Consider the following 18,699-nt stretch of genomic DNA (forward strand, 5'->3'; position numbering starts at 1 on the left):
TTTATTTTATTTTACCGTTATTTTACCAGGTAAGTTGACTGAGAACACGTTCTCATTTGCAGCAACGACCTGGGGAATAGTTACAGGGGAGAGGAGGGGGATGAATGAGCCAATTGTAAACTGGGGATTATTAGGTGACCATGATGGTTTGAGGGCCAGATTGGGAATTTAGCCAGGACACCGGGGTTAACACCCCTACTCTTACGATAAGTGCCATGGGATCTTTAACGACCTCAGAGAGTCAGGACACCCGTTTAACGTCCCATCCGAAAGACGGCACCCTACACAGGTCAGTGTCCCCAATCACTGCCCTGGGGCATTGGGATATTTTTTTTTTTAGACCAGAGGAAGAGTGCCTCCTACTGGCCCTCCAACACCACTTCCAGCAGCATCTGGTCTCCCATCCAGGGACTGACCAGGACCAACCCTGCTTAGCTTCAGAAGCAAGCCAGCAGTGGTATGCAGGGTGTATTACAAACGGGATGGATGCTCTTCATCAACACCATCTTTTCTGTGAAACTATATATCAGCAATCAATCAACAAGACTAATGAAATGGAGCAAATGAAGACATTAGATCTGCTAAAGGTAATATATTCTGAAACTCATTTCTTACTGGTAGAGCTTGTATATGATCTGTCAATCCTGAGAGGGACGCTCTCTCTCCTCCCCTTCCCCCCATCTCTCTTTGCATGTGCTGGGGCGAAGTTTCCCCTAGATACAGATCTAGGATCAGCTTCCCCTCCCCAAACCCAACAAGGACCACTAGCGGGGGGAATTCAAACCTGATCCAAAGGCAGGGTCTATTTGGGGAACTTGTCCCATCCCCCACAACTCTACATGTGGATGCGGCTTTCTCCAGCTCACCATGCTCACAAAGAAAACAGCAGTGCATTTCAGCTGTAAGTATTTTGAAGTTACTAGTATATTATTTTAAATTAATTTACCAAGCTTCGTTATTATTCAACAATAACTCGGCCAATGTAGTTGTAGCGGGCTACATTTCGTCGATGCATGGAAAAGTATTAGCTATGGTGAAGCATTATGTTAGCTAGCTAGCAGCATTTTTCCTGGCTATACTGATAGGTTAATTAGCCGGCTAGCTGCTAAAGGTTGCTGGAGTAGACATTTATACATCCCGGAATTGATTATTATTGCATTGCTTATATTTGCTATGATGTTTTAGATGTTCTCATATGAAAGAATTTTGTGTTGTGCATAATGTTAAATTCCATACGAGTAATGTTAAACTAGCTACTGGTAGCTAGCTGAATTGTATTGCAAATGTGGTCCCAGCTCGGCAACGTTAGCTTTCCTGTGGCAGGACGAGTTATTTGCGCAAGTCACAATGTGAGACATTTTGTTTAGAGGTGATTGTATTTTGAAATGGCAGCTAGGGATAGGCATTTGGAATATTTCACTATTCAAATATGGATATCCGGATGGTCCAAATACATTTCTTTATTTTGTGAAAATATGTTTTGTTTGCCGCAGGACTGGCAGAGACAGTGCGGTGCTAGAAGGGAAGGTTTGATTGGGAGAGACAGTTGTTGCTGCCATAGGTAATCTGTCATACTATACATTTATTAAAGACATGTCTATTTTAAAATTGTTCTCGTCAGAATGTAGTAGAGTTAAAATGGTTATTCCATCAAACTTCCAATTATTAGAATAGTACACAACGCAGAACAGAACAACCAGGTTGAGGGTCAGTGGCCAAAGCCCGCGAACAGGAATATTCCAAGTTCAGACAGAGGGGGGGAGTCAGATCGCTATGATCGCAAGGAACTTTACTTTTGGTGTCGATTTTTAATTGTTACGCTACTGGTGCTGCCTGTTGATGTTAGGTAGGCAGCTACAGGAGCTGAATGATGTCAACATCTTCGGGTTTTATTTCATTAAATGTATTTTATTTCATCCGTGTGCTTGTCACCTACTAACACCCTGGTACTACCCGTAGCTCCCGCTCTCCTCGGTCCGAGAAAACACGGAGAGAGAAAAGTATGTGTTGTAGATTACTCCTTTGTAGAACTCCATAACGTGAAATAAATAAAACACCCCAAGGTTAATGCTGTAGATATTGTTATAAGGGGGTGTGAGGCTATTGAAACATGTCACTCAGAGTTTTATTGTTGTTATTAATGTAGTTTACAGAGTGCTAAAAGTGCTGCTGTTGCTAGCTAGCATGCCTTTCTGTGATGCAGACGGTTAGCTAAGCTGCCGACTGGTGTTGGCGTTGCATTATGGGAGATGTAGTTTGGTCCTCTAATGTCTGAATGGAATATAGGCGATTTCACGTTGTAACTTGTTTATGTTGCAGTGTTTTTTGTACATGAGTTGTTGTATTTTGGTACTGTCAACACTGAAAGCACCTAGCAATGTATTGGGGATGTGAGACAGGATATGTGTTTTGCCTTTCTTCATGCTCCTGTGTAGAACATCTTGTCAGATGGTGCATTGGAGACTGATGTGTTCCTGTCTTTTCACAATACTATTGCAGATCAACATAAAAGCCTAAAAGACAGCCGTGGTGTCGCTCTTCATTTCTCCTGTGGTACATAAGAAACCCGCTACAAGAACATGGATAAAAGCAGGAATCTCTCGTGCCAAGGTATGTAGCCAACCGTCAACCACCCCCCCATTTCCTGCATTTTAAATTGGCAATCGGCAGTTGCAAAATAAATTTTTGGACATGCAATTTAATGATATATAACCATTGATTCTTCAAGAATATAACTTATAATGCCTCATGAGCTTAGTTCAACTGTTGTACCCCATCAGAACTCAACATATAAGCATGTTTTACTTCAATGTGGGTAAACAAAATGTAAACAAACACTATATGTTTGTTTACAGCCTCAAAACATGGTTAAACATGAATCAATCCACTAATGGGAGGGAAATGTAGCCTCAATTAGCTGTTATTGGCAGAGAGATCTCAAACTCTTTGTTATTGGTTTATTATCTTAGACCACCTGGGGATGTCACCAAGCAAGCCACAACTCCACCAATGCAAAACCTGCTGATTTAGAATGTCTTATGTAGATTGTATTTTCAATCAGCAACTATCCGGAAGTTACACTGATAAAAAAAAATCATAGATTCATCAGCCGTTATACAAATATGATACAAAACACCAGCTGAGTGGCACCGGCTGCATCAGTGAATATGAACCTGACAGCGAAAGCTCGAGTGACAGGTGTTCAGAACTCACTCGGCCTGGTAAATTTGTGACGGTAGACACCGGCTGCTTTCGTAAAGCAAGGGATCAGCCGCAGTCTACCGTCAAACTTACCAGGCTGAGTGATATCTGAACAAAAATGTAATGTCGTTGCTTGCTAATATGTGGATTTGTTGTTACTCTTATGTATGTTCCATCTTTTTGTGTTTTTCATTCAAGCCTGGGAAAGAACTGAAAAAACGCACTAAAGAGTCAAGACAGACACCAGAAAGAGACCCAAGAAGACTTGGACGCAGGATCAGAGGACAGCGAGAGATGTTCAGAACTCACTCAGTCCGGTAAGTGTACACTTTGAGACTGCTTACCTGACACGGAGGAAGTCTTTTCTTTTTATCTCCTCTCCCTTACCTTCCCTATGCCCCCCTCCCCTATTGGATATTTTTTTTTTTAGACCAGAGGAAGAGTGCCTCCTACTGGCCCTCCAACACCACTTCCAGCAGCATCTGGTCTCCCATCCAGGGACTGACCAGGACCAACCCTGCTTAGCTTCAGAAGCAAGCCAGCAGTGGTATGCAGGGTGTATTACAAACGGGATGGATGCTCTTCATCAACACCATCTTTTCTGTGAAACTATATATCAGCAATCAATCAACAAGACTAATGAAATGGAGCAAATGAAGACATTAGATCTGCTAAAGGTAATATATTCTGAAACTCATTTCTTACTGGTAGAGCTTGTATATGATCTGTCAATCCTGAGAGGGACGCTCTCTCTCCTCCCCTTCCCCCCATCTCTCTTTGCATGTGCTGGGGCGAAGTTTCCCCTAGATACAGATCTAGGATCAGCTTCCCCTCCCCAAACCCAACAAGGACCACTAGCGGGGGGAATTCAAACCTGATCCAAAGGCAGGGTCTATTTGGGGAACTTGTCCCATCCCCCACAACTCTACATGTGGATGCGGCTTTCTCCAGCTCACCATGCTCACAAAGAAAACAGCAGTGCATTTCAGCTGTAAGTATTTTGAAGTTACTAGTATATTATTTTAAATTAATTTACCAAGCTTCGTTATTATTCAACAATAACTCGGCCAATGTAGTTGTAGCGGGCTACATTTCGTCGATGCATGGAAAAGTATTAGCTATGGTGAAGCATTATGTTAGCTAGCTAGCAGCATTTTTCCTGGCTATACTGATAGGTTAATTAGCCGGCTAGCTGCTAAAGGTTGCTGGAGTAGACATTTATACATCCCGGAATTGATTATTATTGCATTGCTTATATTTGCTATGATGTTTTAGATGTTCTCATATGAAAGAATTTTGTGTTGTGCATAATGTTAAATTCCATACGAGTAATGTTAAACTAGCTACTGGTAGCTAGCTGAATTGTATTGCAAATGTGGTCCTAGCTCGGCAACGTTAGCTTTCCTGTGGCAGGACGAGTTATTTGCGCAAGTCACAATGTGAGACATTTTGTTTAGAGGTGATTGTATTTTGAAATGGCAGCTAGGGATAGGCATTTGGAATATTTCACTATTCAAATATGGATATCCGGATGGTCCAAATACATTTCTTTATTTTGTGAAAATATGTTTTGTTTGCCGCAGGACTGGCAGAGACAGTGCGGTGCTAGAAGGGAAGGTTTGATTGGCAGAGACAGTTGTTGCTGCCATAGGTAATCTGTCATACTATACATTTATTAAAGACATGTCTATTTTAAAATTGTTCTCGTCAGAATGTAGTAGAGTTAAAATGGTTATTCCATCAAACTTCCAATTATTAGAATAGTACACAACGCAGAACAGAACAACCAGGTTGAGGGTCAGTGGCCAAAGCCCGCGAACAGGAATATTCCAAGTTCAGACAGAGGGGGGGAGTCAGATCGCTATGATCGCAAGGAACTTTACTTTTGGTGTCGATTTTTAATTGTTACGCTACTGGTGCTGCCTGTTGATGTTAGGTAGGCAGCTACAGGAGCTGAATGATGTCAACATCTTCGGGTTTTATTTCATTAAATGTATTTTATTTCATCCGTGTGCTTGTCACCTACTAACACCCTGGTACTACCCGTAGCTCCCGCTCTCCTCGGTCCGAGAAAACACGGAGAGAGAAAAGTATGTGTTGTAGATTACTCCTTTGTAGAACTCCATAACGTGAAATAAATAAAACACCCCAAGGTTAATGCTGTAGATATTGTTATAAGGGGGTGTGAGGCTATTGAAACATGTCACTCAGAGTTTTATTGTTGTTATTAATGTAGTTTACAGAGTGCTAAAAGTGCTGCTGTTGCTAGCTAGCATGCCTTTCTGTGATGCAGACGGTTAGCTAAGCTGCCGACTGGTGTTGGCGTTGCATTATGGGAGATGTAGTTTGGTCCTCTAATGTCTGAATGGAATATAGGCGATTTCACGTTGTAACTTGTTTATGTTGCAGTGTTTTTTGTACATGAGTTGTTGTATTTTGGTACTGTCAACACTGAAAGCACCTAGCAATGTATTGGGGATGTGAGACAGGATATGTGTTTTGCCTTTCTTCATGCTCCTGTATAGAACATCTTGTCAGATGGTGCATTGGAGACTGATGTGTTCCTGTCTTTTCACAATACTATTGCAGATCAACATAAAAGCCTAAAAGACAGCCGTGGTGTCGCTCTTCATTTCTCCTGTGGTACATAAGAAACCCGCTACAAGAACATGGATAAAAGCAGGAATCTCTCGTGCCAAGGTATGTAGCCAACCGTCAACCACCCCCCCATTTCCTGCATTTTAAATTGGCAATCGGCAGTTGCAAAATAAATTTTTGGACATGCAATTTAATGATATATAACCATTGATTCTTCAAGAATATAACTTATAATGCCTCATGAGCTTAGTTCAACTGTTGTACCCCATCAGAACTCAACATATAAGCATGTTTTACTTCAATGTGGGTAAACAAAATGTAAACAAACACTATATAGCCTCAAAACATGGTTAAACATGAATCAATCCACTAATGGGAGGGAAATGTAGCCTCAATTAGCTGTTATTGGCAGAGAGATCTCAAACTCTTTGTTATTGGTCTATTATCTTAGACCACCTGGGGATGTCACCAAGCAAGCCACAACTCCACCAATGCAAAACCTGCTGATTTAGAATGTCTTATGTAGATTGTATTTTCAATCAGCAACTATCCGGAAGTTACACTGATAAAAAAAAATCATAGATTCATCAGCCGTTATACAAATATGATACAAAACACCAGCTGAGTGGCACCGGCTGCATCAGTGAATATGAACCTGACAGCGAAAGCTCGAGTGACAGGTGTTCAGAACTCACTCGGCCTGGTAAATTTGTGACGGTAGACACCGGCTGCTTTCGTAAAGCAAGGGATCAGCCGCAGTCTACCGTCAAACTTACCAGGCTGAGTGATATCTGAACAAAAATGTAATGTCGTTGCTTGCTAATATGTGGATTTGTTGTTACTCTTATGTATGTTCCATCTTTTTGTGTTTTTCATTCAAGCCTGGGAAAGAACTGAAAAAACGCACTAAAGAGTCAAGACAGACACCAGAAAGAGACCCAAGAAGACTTGGACGCAGGATCAGAGGACAGCGAGAGATGTTCAGAACTCACTCAGTCCGGTAAGTTTGGTGAGGGTACACTTTGAGACTGCTTACCTGACACGGAGGAAGTCTTTTCTTTTTATCTCCTCTCCCTTACCTTCCCTATGCCCCCCTCCCCTATTGTGTTGGACCATCATGTGTTTTAATCTTTCCTTTGTTTGCGATTAGGTTTGGAGAATGACTTCTCAACCCAAGAGGCCTAAGAGCAGCTGTGAGAGAGCATCAGTTTGGAAGCATTTGGGAAAATGTAGTGCTAAAGAAGGTTCCCGGCAAAGAGGGTTGCCTGTTATGGGTCAGAGCCAGCTCTCAAAAAAAGAACTTGTAAAGACATAAAAACCTGGTGCTCAGCAAAATGCAAACATACAAGGCTCTCCGCAGCCAGTAAAAGGCTAGCATGCCACGAAGCTGAAGTTCACACAGGTGAATGGGAGTGTTGTAAAAGACAAAAAGCTTTTTAGACATAGCTCTAAAATGCAGGTCCTAGTTGAGCTTGTGAGCTAGTTCTGTTCTTTTTTGTGTTTTTTTGTTTTGTGGTGGAAAACTTAGTGTGTCGAGCAAATGAGAAAATGAGAACTTGTTCTCAACTAGCCTACCTGGTTAAATAAAGGTGAAATAAAAAAAAAAATAACACGTCAACCCTGTTACCAATAGATAAAAAGACTACACAATTCTTAGCAATTTTATTTTTGTCTGAAACTTCCAATTCAATGCTAGCTGTGGGATGGATCCTGGTTCAAGTCCAGGCTCTGTCGCAGCCTGCTGCGACCTGGAGACCCATGGATTGGTGCACAATTGTCCCAGCGTCATCCTGGTTAGGGGAGGGTTTTTATTTATTTTCGTTTTTTATTTTTGTTTTTATTTATTTGAATATGGTCTTTATAACAGAAGGTAAAATTAGGTGAACTTTTAGTTATGAATATGAACTGGCAATATTCTAGTGGCCATTCTTCGTTGCAATAGGCCCATGAAATAATATCAGCTTTTATGATGCTGGTAAAGATAGTACCTTTACCTAGCTGCGCAGTGTAGCCTATAGGTTATACACTGAGTGTACAAAATAATAAGGACACCTTCCTAATATTTAGTTAGCCCATCCACCCCCTTTTGTCCTCAGAACAGCCTCAATTTATCAGGGTATGGATTCTACAAGGTGTTGAAAGTGTTCCACAGGGATGCAGGCCCATGTTGATGCCAATGCTTCCCACAGTTGTCAAGTTGGCTGGATGTCCTTTGGTTGGTGGAACATGAGCGTGAAAAACCCATCAGTGTTGCAGTTCTTGACACAAACCGATGTGTCTGGCACCTACTACCATACTCCGTTCAAAGGCACTTAAATCTTTTGTCTTGCCCGTTCACCCTCTGAATGGCACACACACTATCCATGTCTCCAGGCTTAAAAATCATTCTTTAACCTGCCCTGTCCCCTTCATCTACAAGTGACATCAATAAGGGATCATAGCTTTCACTTGGATTCACCTGGTCAGTCTGTCATGGAAATAGCAGGTGTCCTTTAATGTTTTGTACACTTAGTGTAAATTTCACAATAATTATACATTTATGGATTTTGTTATGTAGCCTATTGTTGTCACTTTATTGAACCTGTCTGCAACCCACCCGCCTGGGGACTGCGGGTTATGAGACAATCCTTGCATGTTCTGCAGCCTTGTAAAGATAGGGAGAGGATGACTGGGATGCAGTTTGGCATTTATTGTCATGAATCTTGCCCTGGCGGCAGTTCTGCAAAGTGGTCACAAGCTGGCACAGGCATAAAGTAATAATATCTGATTTGAAACCTAACCTTAACCACACTGCTAATCCTTACCTTAAATTAAGACCATAAAACACAATTATTTTCCACAAATATTTACAATATAGCCAGTTTTGACTTAGCAGCTGCCATTACATTTACATTACATTTAAGTCATTTAGCAGACGCTCTTATCCAGAGCGACTTACAAATTGGTGCATTCACCTTATGATATCCAGTGGAACAACCACTTTACAATAGTGCATCTAACTCTTTTAAGGGGGGGGGGGGGGGTTAGAAGGATTACTTTATCCTATCCTAGGTATTCCTTAAAGAGGTGGGGTTTCAGGTGTCTCCGGAAGGTGGTGATTGACTCCGCTGACCTGGCGTCGTGAGGGAGTTTGTTCCACCATTGGGGTGCCAGAGCAGCGAACAGTTTTGACTGGGCTGAGCGGGAACTGTACTTCCTCAGAGGTAGGGAGGCGAGCAGGCCAGAGGTGGATGAACGCAGTGCCCTTGTTTGGGTGTAGGGCCTGATCAGAGCCTGAAGGTACGGAGGTGCCGTTCCCCTCACAGCTCCGTAGGCAAGCACCATGGTCTTGTAGCGGATGCGAGCTTCAACTGGAAGCCAGTGGAGAGAGCGGAGGAGCGGGGTGACGTGAGAGAACTTGGGAAAGTTGAACACCAGACGGGCTGCGGCGTTCTGGATGAGTTGTAGGGGTTTAATGGCACAGGCAGGGAGCCCAGCCAACAGCGAGTTGCAGTAATCCAGACGGGAGATGACAAGTGCCTGGATTAGGACCTGCGCCGCTTCCTGCGTGAGGCAGGGTCGTACTCTGCGAATGTTGTAGAGCATGAACCTACAGGAACGGGTCACCGCCTTGATGTTAGTTGAGAACGACAGGGTGTTGTCCAGGATCACGCCAAGGTTCTTAGCACTCTGGGAGGAGGACACAATGGAGTTGTCAACCGTGATGGCGAGATCATGGAACGGGCAGTCCTTCCCCGGGAGGAAGAGCAGCTCCGTCTTGCCGAGGTTCAGCTTGAGGTGGTGATCCGTCATCCACACTGATATGTCTGCCAGACATGCAGAGATGCGATTCACCACCTGGTTATCAGAGGGGGGAAAGGAGAAGATTAATTGTGTGTCGTCTGCATAGCAATGATAGGAGAGACCATGTGAGGATATGACAGAGCCAAGTGACTTGGTGTATAGCGAGAATAGGAGAGGGCCTAGAACAGAGCCCTGGGGGACACCAGTGGTGAGAGCACGTGGTGCGGAGACAGATTCTCGCCACGCCACCTGGTAGGAGTGACCTGTCAGGTAGGACGCAATCCAAGCGTGGGTCGCGCCGGAGATGCCCAGCTCGGAGAGGGTGGAGAGGAGGATCTGATGGTTCACAGTATCAAAGGCAGCCGATAGGTCTAGAAGGATGAGAGCAGAGGAGAGAGAGTTAGCTTTAGCAGTGCGGAGCGCCTCCGTGACACAGAGAAGAGCAGTCTCAGTTGAATGACTAGTCTTAAAACCTGACTGATTTGGATCAAGAAGGTCATTCTGAGAGAGATAGCAGGAGAGCTGGCCAAGGACGGCACGTTCAAGAGTTTTGGAGAGAAAAGAAAGAAGGGATACTGGTCTGTAGTTGTTGACATCGGAGGGATCGAGTGTAGGTTTTTTCAGAAGGGGTGCAACTCTCGCTCTCTTGAAGACGGAAGGGACGTAGCCAGCGGTCAAGGATGAGTTGATGAGCGAGATGAGGTAAGGGAGAAGGTCTCTGGAAATGGTCTGGAGAAGAGAGGAGGGGATAGGGTCAAGCGGGCAGGTTGTTGGGCGGCCGGCCGTCACAAGACGCGAGATTTCATCTGGAGAGAGAGGGGAGAAAGAGGTCAAAGCACAGGGTAGGGCAGTGTGAGCAGAACCAGCGGTGTCGTTTGACTTAGCAAACGAGGATCGGATGTCGTCGACCTTCTTTTCAAAATGGTTGACGAAGTCATCAGCAGAGAGGGAGGAGGGGGAGGAGGATTCAGGAGGGAGGAAAAGGTGGCAAAGAGCTTCCTAGGGTTAGAGGCAGATGCTTGGAATTTAGAGTGGTAGAAATTGGCTTTAGCAGCAGAGACAGAAGAGGAGAATGTAGAGAGGAGGGAGTGAAAGGATGCCAGGTCCGCAGGGAGGCGAGTTTTCCTCCATTTCCGCTCGGCTGCCCGGAGCCCTGTTCTGTGAGCTCGCAATGAGTCGTCGAGCCACGGAGCAGGAGGGGAGGACCGAGCCGGCCTGGAGGATAGGGGACATAGAGAGTCAAAGGATGCAGAAAGGGAGGAGAGGAGGGTTGAGGAGGCAGAATCAGGAGATAGGTTGGAGAAGGTTTGAGCAGAGGGAAGAGATGATAGGATGGAAGAGGAGAGAGTAGCGGGGGAGAGAGAGCGAAGGTTGGGACGGCGCGATACCATCCGAGTAGGGGCAGTGTGGGAAGTGTTGGATGAGAGCGAGAGGGAAAAGGATAAAAGGTAGTGGTCGGAGACTTGGAGGGGAGTTGCAATGAGATTAGTGGAAGAACAGCATCTAGTAAAGATGAGGTCAAGCGTATTGCCTGCCTTGTGAGTAGGGGGGGAAGGTGAGAGGGTGAGGTCAAAAGAGGAGAGGAGTGGAAAGAAGGAGGCAGAGAGGAATGAGTCAAAGGTAGACATGGGGAGGTTAAAGTCACCCAGAACTGTGAGAGGTGAGCCATCCTCAGGAAAGGAACTTATCAGGGCGTCAAGCTCATTGATGAACTCTCCAAGGGAACCTGGAGGGCGATAAATGATAAGGATGTTAAGCTTGAAAGGGCTGGTAACTGTGACAGCATGGAATTCAAAGGAGGCGATAGACAGATGGGTCAGGGGAGAAAGAGAGAATGTCCACTTGGGAGAGATGAGGATCCCAGTGCCACCACCCCGCTGACCAGAAGCTCTCGGGGTGTGCGAGAACACGTGGGCAGACGAGGAGAGAGCAGTAAGAGTAGCAGTGTTATCAGTGGTAATCCATGTTTCCGTCAGTGCCAAGAAGTCGAGGGACTGGAGGGAAGCATAGGCTGAGATGAACTCTGCCTTGTTGGCCGCAGATCGGCAGTTCCAGAGGCTGCCTGAGACCTGGAACTCCACGTGGGTCGTGCGCGCTGGGACCACCAGGTTAGAGTAGCAGCGGCCACGCGGTGTGAAGCGTTTGTATGGTCTGTGCAGAGAGGAGAGAACAGGGATAGACAGACACATAGTTGACAGGCTACAGAAGAGGCTACGCTAATGCAAAGGAGATTGGAATGACAAGTGGACTACACGTCTCGAATGTTCAGAAAGTTAAGCTTACGTTGCAAAAAATCTTATTGACTAAAATGATATAGTACTGCTGGCTGGTGAAATAGGCTAGCTAGCAGTGGCTGCGTTGTTGACTTTGTTTGAAAGTGTAGCTGGCTAGGTAACCTCTAACTGGCTAGGTAACCTCGACAATTACTCTAGACTACACAATTATCTTGGATACAAAGACGGCTATGTAGCCAGCTAAGATCAAACAAATCAAACTGTTGTACTGTAATGAAATGAAATGTTATACTACCTGTGGAGCAAAGCGGAATGCAACTACTCGCTCCAACCCGGAAGTGCGTATCGTAGAGGGAGAGGCAATAGAAGTGTTGTTTCTTGTATTATTGTCTTTTGTGTCTTTAGAGGACTGCTTCACCTTAATGTCCCTTTTCCCCCCTTTCCCTTTTCTTCTGTCCTTATTTTGTCCCACTTTGTCCCTTTGTCCCTTCTTCTCTTCTGCCAACTAGACACTCCTTGTTAGCTAGCTAGCTTCTTCCAGGAATGTCCCTAGCAACTGCCTAGCAACAGGTAAACAACTTAGCTAGCTAAGAAAACGATATAATTTTATGAAAAAATTAATAATATATTATAATTTTATGAAAAAAAATGGAGAAAAAAAAGAAAAAAAATGCCATATCTTGAGGAAATTGCGCAGTTCTGCCTGCAGGGCAATATTCATGACAAACTTCAAGCTGCGACTGGGAGAGGGAATGTAAAACCGATAACGAAATTGTTTTGACAATTAACATACATTTTATTATGAAAAGTACAATATATCCATGTACACATCAGATAGCTGCTCTTTCTCTGCTACCTCATTCAATTTCTCTAATTCTCCAGTTTAGTATTCCCTGGTTATGTTCCAATTCTCCCTCTATTTCCTCACCTCTTCCTCAGACTCTTCTTTTCCTCTTTCTTGTCTTTACTTTCTCCATCATTTTCCATCTGTTGCATCTTACTGGCCTTCTCTTGCTTCACAAGTTTTTTGGCTTTGCCCTTCTTTTTCTTATTGACCTTCCCTTCCTGAATATTTTGGACAAGGAGATAAAGTTTGTAAGCTTATGGGTTTTCTCTTGAGCTACTATATCTAGAGCTATACTATACCGTAGAAGGACATATTCCCTTCTTGTATTTCCTCTCACCTGTGTAGGCCACTCCTGCCATTTCCTGGAGCTGCTTCCTGCCGGTCTTGCTCAGGTTGGTGATAGGGGCCAAGCGAGGCATGTGGCGGTATGGGAAGTTCTATAGTGCTGAGGTCACAAGAGGAGAGTGGCCAGACACAGGACCAGAGACCTTCCCTGGGCTTTGTAGGACCAGAAAGTAAAGTCAAATATCAGGAAAATGCTATGTTAAAAACAATCTGTAGATATACTTTATAACTAAACTATACACATTGCAGATACCTGACTACACTCAATAAGTAGGAGTAACTTACAAAGCTCTGGACATTGTTATGTTTTTCAGACTTGAGCCTGTTCTCGGCTATACTGATCTGCATTTCTTCCATGCTGTCTATAATTTCAGCCATCTCCAGTGCATTTCTTGAATACCACTCTCTGAAACTGGAAACACTTATCTCCCTCACTAGCTTTAAGCACCAGCTGTCAGAGCAGCTCACAGATTACTGCACCTGTACATAGCCCATCTATAATTTAGCCCAAACAACTACCTCTCCCCCTACTGTATTTATTTTGCTCCTTTGTACCCCATTATTTCTATCTCTACTCTGCACATTCTTCCACTGCAAATCTACCATTCCAGTGTTTAACTTGGTATATTGTATTTACTTCGCCACCATGGCCTTTTTTTTGCCTTTACCTCCCTTATCTCACCTCATTTGCTCACATTGTATATAGACTTATTTTTCTACTGTATTATTGACTGTATGCTTGTTTTACTCCATGCGTAACTCTGTGTTGTTGTATGTGTCGAACTGCTTTGCTTTATCTTGGCCAGGTCGCAATTGTAAATGAGAACTTGTTTTTAACTTGCCTAACTGGTAAAATAAAGGTGAAATATATATATTTTTTAAATCCATGTGTAACTCTGTGTTGTTGTATGTGTCAAACTGCTTTGCTTTATCTTGGCCAGGTCACAGTTTTAAATGAGAACTTGTTCTCAACTAGCTTACCTGGTTAAATTAAGGTGAAAAACTGTTGTTGTTTTTTTTAAATCAGAAGTGTCCACTTTATTTGAGGGCTGAGGGGAGAAGGTGTGTATTTTAAGTGTTTGGGAATGCAGCCCTAGTGTGTTGTATTGGGGTTGTGCCACAGAGCATTATGGGGGTTCTATGTGTTGAGAAATGTAGTGACGTTGGATATAGATTAAAAGTGAAGAATGATGGTTGAGCTTTTTTTATTTTTATTATTCAATTCAAATTCGTTTTTTCAAATTACAGGAGAGCGAGGAGGTATATTACACATAGTTTTCCTGGTGTTAGAACTTTATTTTTGTTTGCAGTTAGCAAGGCAAATTTAAATAAATTACACGAACTCCAGTAGCTAGCTAACTAGCGTTACCAGCGCGAGTGTGCATTTATCTCCTCCAGAACGGTAGAATGGCCAAAGCTGTCGAAAATGTTGTGGATTTTTTGGGTTGAAGAACCATTTTCATTCTCTGGGGTACACGGAAAAGGTGCGAATTAAAAGCGAGGGTCGACCTCTGCTTGAGATCAGTTTCATGAAGAAGGTGAGGGCGTTCAATACTAACAGGTATCAAAAATATAACTGGTTAAGCACATCACGTTCGTTATTGAGCTACAACCAGTGAGAAGATGATGCCACCAGTCCGGCTCCAAACAGGCCTTTTTCTTGTGACGTATTATGCGCAGTCATAAAGCTGTGACCTAAAATGACGTCATTTTATTAATAAATTAAATTAATCACTACTATTAATCACTACACTAATCACAATAAATTAATCACTACATAAACTGTTCAGATTGATTTAATCTGTACAATAGTTTTCTTCACTCAGGTTGTTGCAGGTAATCTTTGGCCTTTTGGGGCACCTCCTTCCCAACATAAATATACATATATAGGGAATAGGGTGCCATTTGGGATGCCATCTTTGTGTGTGTGAGTCAGGATGTGTTTTGTGTCAATTAATTGATGGAAATGTTTCCCTCAGAAAGAAAGATGGATCGTAATGATGAGAGAATAAAAAGAGCTTTAAGACGCCGCCCTTATGTGGTAAATATAAAATATTTGTTTGTTTTGTCCTGTTTTTGTTATATTATCACATTTTAAATTGAGTGTTGTGTTGACAGTTGAAACCAGTGAGGGTGAACAGCCCTGATTCCGTGTTGTGGCCAACCGGCAAGGTGCACAGAAGGCCAAAGCCTGTAAGTCATATCTGACCTGAAACAAAAACACATACACATTAGTTATGCATTCTGCATGTACAAACTGCAGTTATCAGAATTAAAGCAAATGCAGATATCCCTATCTATCCTCATTGAATGCTGTCTTGACAGTCTACTTCAGTGCAGAGCCCTCAGATACACAAAAGGCCTGTAAGTTACATTCAAATTCAACCACATAACAGTACTTATATTATTTATTGATACACAATTCAAGGCCAAAATGAGCAAAGCAGTGTTGAATTCATTCTTTACTGTTAACAGCCAATCATTGTGAGCTATGGGCAGGACCAAACATCTGGGGAAGGATGGAGCGTCAATCCAGAGCCTCTCAGCCAGGTCAGACATCTCTGCTGTTCCCATAGAGACACAACAGATAGATCAATCTGTTGATTCATATGGCCATTTTGGTTGGGTTGGTTGAATTGACAATCATCCATTTGAGATGCTAAAGAATCCTATACTATGGAAGGTCTTTAGCCCCACCCCTAATGTTATGGGAGTTGCATTTATTGCATTTTCAGTTACCCATGTATTGCTCAGTACTTGTACAACCATGTTGGATTGCCTACGTATTCTACATTTCCTTGAGGGTTAATGCCAGTGTATTCTATGGCTGCCATGAGTACATGCCTTTCTCTGTCTCCTCAGTCTGGAAGGGTGACTCGGCTGATAGAGAGAAAAAATGATGACGTGATCTCATCCTCCAGTTCTGATGACTTTTCCATCTACTCCTTCACTGACTGTGAATCGGAGGTAAGAGTTGTACCCTACCGTCCATGGCTTTGTTGAGTGACATCACTGTGAGGAGGATGGTCTCTGACTAGTTGACTCTGATACACAGTGTGATGATGAGGATCGTGAAAGGAGGACACCACCTCTGAAAGTTGAGAATGGAGAAGTGACAAAGCTTGACGTGAGGGATATGGACGAGGATGATGATCTGTCTCTCCACTCCTTCGATGAGTCAGACTTCCTGGTAAGTTCTGCATATATATATATTTTTTTATATATACATGGGGGATTGGAAATGATGCAGGTAATTACTTATTGAGTGTAGTCATGTATCTGCAATGTGTATAGAGTAGTTAGAAGGTATTTCTACAGATTGTGTTGAAGATAGCACTTTCCTATATGTTACTTTACTTTCTGGTCCGACAGAGCCCAGGGAAGGTCTCAGGTCCTGTATCTGTCAAGAATGGCCTCTCTCCTCTTGTGACCTCAGCACCCCGGACACTGGCTGAAGCCCTACGGGCCCTGCCCTCTGCTGTAGGCTCTCCCTACCCAGTAAATGTCCCAAGGCCTCTGACTCCTCTCAGCCCTGTCATTATCGCTCTGCCCCGAACAGAGAACTTCCCATACCGCCACAGCCCTCGCCTGGCTCCCATCACCAACCTGAGCGAGACCGGCAGGAAGCTGCTCCAGGAAATGGCTGGAGTGGCCCCACAGGTGAGAGGAAATACAAGAAGGGAATATTGGCCTTAAGTCCTTCTATAGTATAGCATAAGTCCTTCTATAGTATAGTATAGCTCAAGAGAAGAGAAAACCCATAAGCTTACATTACTTTATCTCCTTGTCCAAAATATTCAGGAAGGGAAGGTCAATAAGAAAAAGAAGGGCAAGGCCAAAAAAGTAGTAAAACAAGAGAAGGCCAGTAAGATACAACAGATGGGAAATGTTGGAGAAAGTAAGGAGGAGGACAAGAAAGAGGAAAAGAAGAGTCTGAGGAAGAGGTGAGGAAATAGAGGAGGGAGAAGTGGAACATAACCAGGGAATACTAGACTAGAGAGTTAGAGAAATAGAATGAGGTAGCGGAGAAAGAGCAGCTATCTGATGTGTAAGTGCAAACTTAAGCAATAAGGCACGAGGAGGTGTGGTATATGGCCAATATATCACGGCTAAGGGCTGTTCTTTAGCACGACGCAACACAGAGTGCCTGGATACAGCCCTTAGCCGTGGTATATTGGCCATATACCACAAACCCCCGAGGTGCCTTATTGCTATTATTAACTGGTTACCAACATAATTAGAGCAGTAAAAAGAAATGTTGTGTCATATTCGTGGTATACGGTCTGTTATAAACTGGGTGGTTCGAGCCCTGAATACTGATTGGCTGACAGCCGTGGTATATCAGACCGTGTACCACAGGTATGACAAAGCATTTCATTTTACTGCTCTAATTACGTTGTTAACCAGTTCATAATAGCAATAGAGCACCTTGGGGGTTTGTGGTATATGGCCAATATACCACGACTAAGGGCTGTATCCAGGCACTCGGTGTTGTGTTGTGTGTAAGAACAGCCCTTAGCCGTGATATATTGGTCATATACCACACCCCCTCATGCCTTATTGCTTAAATATACCACGGCTTTCAGCCAATCAGCATTCAGGGTTCGAACAACCCAGTTTATAATGCTATTTATTCTCCTGTGGTTTTTGATTGACAGGTTTCTTCAGTGGCTGCTGCCCAAACTGAGATGTTCAAAGAAATAATGGCCAACTACTGTTTCTAACACACACACACACACACACACACACACACACACACACACACACACACACACACACACACACACACACACACACACACACACAGACACACACACAGACACACACACAGATTTTGAGTATTGGTTACTCCTACAACACACACAAATGTAATTTCAGAGACAGGAACTATGATTAGCAAAATACATATTGGTCTCATTCTTATCTTTTGAGACATGCAGCATTATTAACAAAACAAAAATGATATTGATCCCCATACAGCCTATGATAATGAGTTGGATTTACATGTTTAGGCTTGGAAATATAGCCAGGAGAAGCAGGGTCAACACCTCTACTCATGCCATAAGTGGCATGACATCTTTATTAACCACAGAGAGATAAGACCTCTGTCTTCACAGTCTCCTCCAAAGGACAGCACCAACCTTAGAGCAGTGTCACTGGTATTGGGGTCTTAGGTCTCCTTTGGCCAAAGTGAAGAGGTGAGGGCCCCTTACTGGTCTCCTTGCAATATCTGGTCTCCCACACAGAGATGGAAATCTACACCTGTTTAGACCCTGGAGGATATGGCTTCAGATGAGAGATGCAGAACGTAAAAGCTTCAAACACATTGATATGCAAATTCAGAACCATTGTACACTGAAGTGGAGCATGCATCTGGTCTGAAGCATGTCAAAAGAGTGCAAATGAACTGGGACTGGAGGACTGGATCACATTTTAACTAAATTAGCATGTATCTGATGTAGCTACACTTATCTGTACTTGAATTGTGCTGTTTGAAACGTGCATTTCCAATAAAGCTTTTTAAATTGCAATTATTTGTGTCAGACAGATTTGTCTTAATTCATTACATCAGGGGTTCATAAACTTTTTACAGCAAGGGAATATTATTGTACTGATATTATCTTACCTGTTATCAGTGGGGGGGGTTTATTCTGCTGCTCTGGAATGTATCCCACGGTAGGTGGTGGTAGT

The 18,699-nt window shown here is 43.3% G+C and overlaps 1 protein-coding gene and 2 long non-coding RNA genes across 7 annotated transcripts; all 3 read left to right on the forward strand.

Moving 5' to 3' along the window:
• LOC129819173 (uncharacterized) lies at window positions 1–3,513 on the forward strand. 2 transcript variants are annotated; one of them, XR_008754033.1, is made up of 4 exons: window positions 1–901; window positions 1,494–2,000; window positions 2,500–2,610; window positions 3,400–3,513. It is a non-coding gene; the product is annotated as an uncharacterized LOC129819173 (long non-coding RNA). The 2 variants fall into 2 exon arrangements; XR_008754034.1 differs by lacking the exon at window positions 1,494–2,000.
• Window positions 3,514–3,642: 129 nt separating this feature from the next.
• LOC129819058 (uncharacterized) lies at window positions 3,643–8,351 on the forward strand. Of its 2 annotated transcripts, XR_008753996.1 has the most exons (5): window positions 3,643–4,192; window positions 5,251–5,291; window positions 5,791–5,901; window positions 6,681–6,799; window positions 6,950–8,351. It is a non-coding gene; the product is annotated as an uncharacterized LOC129819058 (long non-coding RNA). The 2 variants fall into 2 exon arrangements; XR_008753997.1 differs by lacking the exon at window positions 5,251–5,291.
• Window positions 8,352–12,079: 3,728 nt separating this feature from the next.
• Window positions 12,080–18,533, forward strand: LOC129819059 (uncharacterized). 3 transcript variants are annotated; one of them, XM_055875580.1, is made up of 10 exons: window positions 12,080–14,546; window positions 14,988–15,049; window positions 15,127–15,201; window positions 15,334–15,372; window positions 15,484–15,558; window positions 15,871–15,975; window positions 16,064–16,198; window positions 16,381–16,668; window positions 16,810–16,952; window positions 17,667–18,533. In XM_055875580.1, exons 2-10 carry the CDS (start codon window positions 14,996–14,998, stop codon window positions 17,710–17,712), a joined length of 960 nt encoding a protein of 319 aa, XP_055731555.1. In that variant the 5' UTR covers window positions 12,080–14,546; window positions 14,988–14,995; the 3' UTR covers window positions 17,713–18,533. The 3 variants fall into 3 exon arrangements, with proteins under 3 accessions (XP_055731555.1, XP_055731554.1, XP_055731556.1); XM_055875579.1 differs by having other exon boundaries at window positions 12,080–15,049; XM_055875581.1 differs by lacking the exon at window positions 16,810–16,952 and having other exon boundaries at window positions 12,083–15,049.
• Window positions 18,534–18,699: the final 166 nt, after the last annotated feature.

The sequence above is a fragment of the Salvelinus fontinalis genome, chromosome 21 (assembly GCF_029448725.1).
Source record: "Salvelinus fontinalis isolate EN_2023a chromosome 21, ASM2944872v1, whole genome shotgun sequence".
NCBI classification, from domain to species: domain Eukaryota; kingdom Metazoa; phylum Chordata; class Actinopteri; order Salmoniformes; family Salmonidae; genus Salvelinus; species Salvelinus fontinalis.

Coding starts and splice junctions, on each gene's coding strand:
- LOC129819059 (XM_055875579.1), top strand. CDS start 14,969: ATGGAAATGTTTCCCTCAGAAAGAAAGATGGATCGTAATGATGAGAGA. Junction 15,373..15,483: donor CTCAGATACACAAAAGGCCT/GTAAGTTACATT, acceptor TACTGTTAACAG/CCAATCATTGTGAGCTATGG. Junction 16,953..17,666: donor AAGAAGAGTCTGAGGAAGAG/GTGAGGAAATAG, acceptor TTTGATTGACAG/GTTTCTTCAGTGGCTGCTGC.